This window comes from Polyodon spathula, chromosome 1, assembly GCF_017654505.1.
Source record: "Polyodon spathula isolate WHYD16114869_AA chromosome 1, ASM1765450v1, whole genome shotgun sequence".
Taxonomy (NCBI): Eukaryota; Metazoa; Chordata; class Actinopteri; order Acipenseriformes; family Polyodontidae; genus Polyodon; species Polyodon spathula.
Window position 1 is genome coordinate 42,235,830 of NC_054534.1, and position 2,295 is coordinate 42,238,124.

The 2,295-nt window shown below is 40.0% G+C and overlaps 1 protein-coding gene across 1 annotated transcript; it reads right to left on the reverse strand.

Moving 5' to 3' along the window:
• Nucleotides 1-521: 521 nt before the first annotated feature.
• Nucleotides 522-1,880, reverse strand: LOC121319943 (C2 calcium-dependent domain-containing protein 4C-like). Its single transcript, XM_041257973.1, has one exon. It carries the CDS (start codon nucleotides 1,878-1,880, stop codon nucleotides 522-524), a length of 1,359 nt encoding a protein of 452 aa, XP_041113907.1.
• Nucleotides 1,881-2,295: the final 415 nt, after the last annotated feature.

Below are 2,295 nucleotides of genomic sequence, written 5' to 3' on the forward strand. Positions count from 1 at the left end.
AGGTAAAACCGTAATTGAAAACAACAAAATTAATGTTATTTTTAGGAATTAAACAGGTCTATTGTAAATTTGCATGTAATCCAAATGAAGAAAAAGGTGCTTCCTATATGAGTAATACAAGTGACACTAAGGGTAGGTATTGCCCTTTACAGTACTGTTGTGCAACTATCTAAGCATATTCATTCTTCATGTTTGTCAACACAGTAACTGTCCTTTGCATGTGCAATAATGTTTCTACATTGTGGACAGACAGTTAAAGCAATTTATTTGACTACAGCATTAGTATAAATTATAGTATTGCATAAATGAATACATATCAAAACACTGTGGGACATATTCACAAAGCATTTGCACCAATGTTCCAGAACTAGCAAGAAACAACCCAGGTGCATGTCGGAGCTCTGTATAATTTCACTGAAAGTAATGGTATGTGTTTGGAATTTTATGGTAGGACAAACATGTACAGTAAAATACTTTTCTTAAAAGTTCACATCTCTGTACTGACATGTTGTGTTACCCTTTTACAAAGGCAATAACTGAAAAAGAGGCATTGCATTAACACCCAGCACTGTGTCTCGTTTGAGGCTAGATGCCTTGTTTAAGACCTTTAGTTTCAAGGACATGCTCTGGAGATCTTCCTCTGTGACCTCATCGAAAAAGAAATCCTCGTTAAAAATTGGATTCCTGCTGTTTTTTATGATGGTGCTCTGCTGTCTCTGCATTTTCCCTGGGGTCAGACACACGATGACACAGCAGTGAACACACTTCTCCTCAAAAGAGCTGTCATACAGGTCTTCCACAGAAACCACCCGAACCCGAAGCGTGGTGCTGCCTGGGTCGTACTCTGCAGACAACCGAACCATTCCTCTGCCGTGGAGCTGGATTAGGTGCTCTTTCTGGAGACGCTCCTGGCACTGAAGCAGGTCGAGAGAGAACAATGCAGGAGGGGCCAGGGAGCAACCAAGAGCAGACACTGTGAAAAAAGCCTTCTTCGAGGCACTGGGACTGTTGTCTGTGGAGCTACATTCATCTGTAGAGAAGGAGCTATTCCCCCCTAGGGATTGCTTGGAGGTGGATCTAGAAGACTCACCCAAAGAGCTCTCTTGACCAAACATTTTTAACAGAGAGGAGCCCGATAGGGATCGAGGCAGCAAAGGAGAACTGTAAGGTGAAGACTCATTGGAAGATTGTGTGTCACTGTCAGGGATACCCTGCTTGAAGGGTACCTTACAGGGGTGACATGGAGGTGGACTTATATCAGAAGAGTTTAAGAAGCTTAGGGACCCTGTTGGAGAAAGTAGCTGTTTACTGGGGAAGCTGCCTTGCTTCCGCAGGGTATAGCTTGTTAAGTCTACATGAAATAAGGACTCTTTTCTCCTGGTGTTAGGGCTTTCAAAGAAACCAGAAAGACCGTAATATGTGGCTCCCTGAGGCAGTAACATTGACGAAGGACAAGGGGCATGGTCTCGTAATTTGTTTCTGTGCATGTTAATTTTATTGTCTTCATTGACATCCTCTGCACTCTCTATTTGTATGATGTGCTGATTAGCCAACTTTACAAGGTCCCTTCTCTCGTTGCTTTTGCTGAAACTTCCTGACCTAACATGTAGCAGGGGGGTCTTTGCGCAATGCCGGATGCTGTTTTCAGAGGCAGAGGGGTTTATCTTGTATTTTGCTGGAAGTCGTTTAGAATTACCAGAGTCTTCGGAAAGTTTTGGCGGTATGAAGAAATCTGGGATTTTGTCTGGTGTCAGGACATTGCTGGGCAGTCTGTTGGAGAGGCTGGCCATTGCAGTGCTGTCCTCACAAGGGCAAAGTCTGTTACCATCAAAAGGAATGTGGTTTTCAACTGTTTCTCGAATTCTTTCAATTAACCACATATTCACAATGTTTGCACTCAAAACTTTAGCATTTCAGGAACCAGCACATGCCTGTAAAAAAAGAAAATAAAAAAAAGTGGGATGAGCATAAGCTATTACTGTTGAATGTTTTGAATAAGCTATTATTGTTGAACGCTTACTGTGTTAAGTGTACATATATATATAATATATATATATATATATATATATATATATATATATATATATATATATATTATTATTATTATTATTATTATTATTATTATTATTATTATTATATTATTATTATTATTTACTGGTTTTAAAACTTACAGAAGACTCGTGCTTAGACAAACTAGTTGGACCAGACCTGTTCAGAACAATCTGTTGGGAGCACTGATCGTTATCCACACAATACTAAACATGCCTTGTCTAGTTGCAGACAAAAGTATTGGCA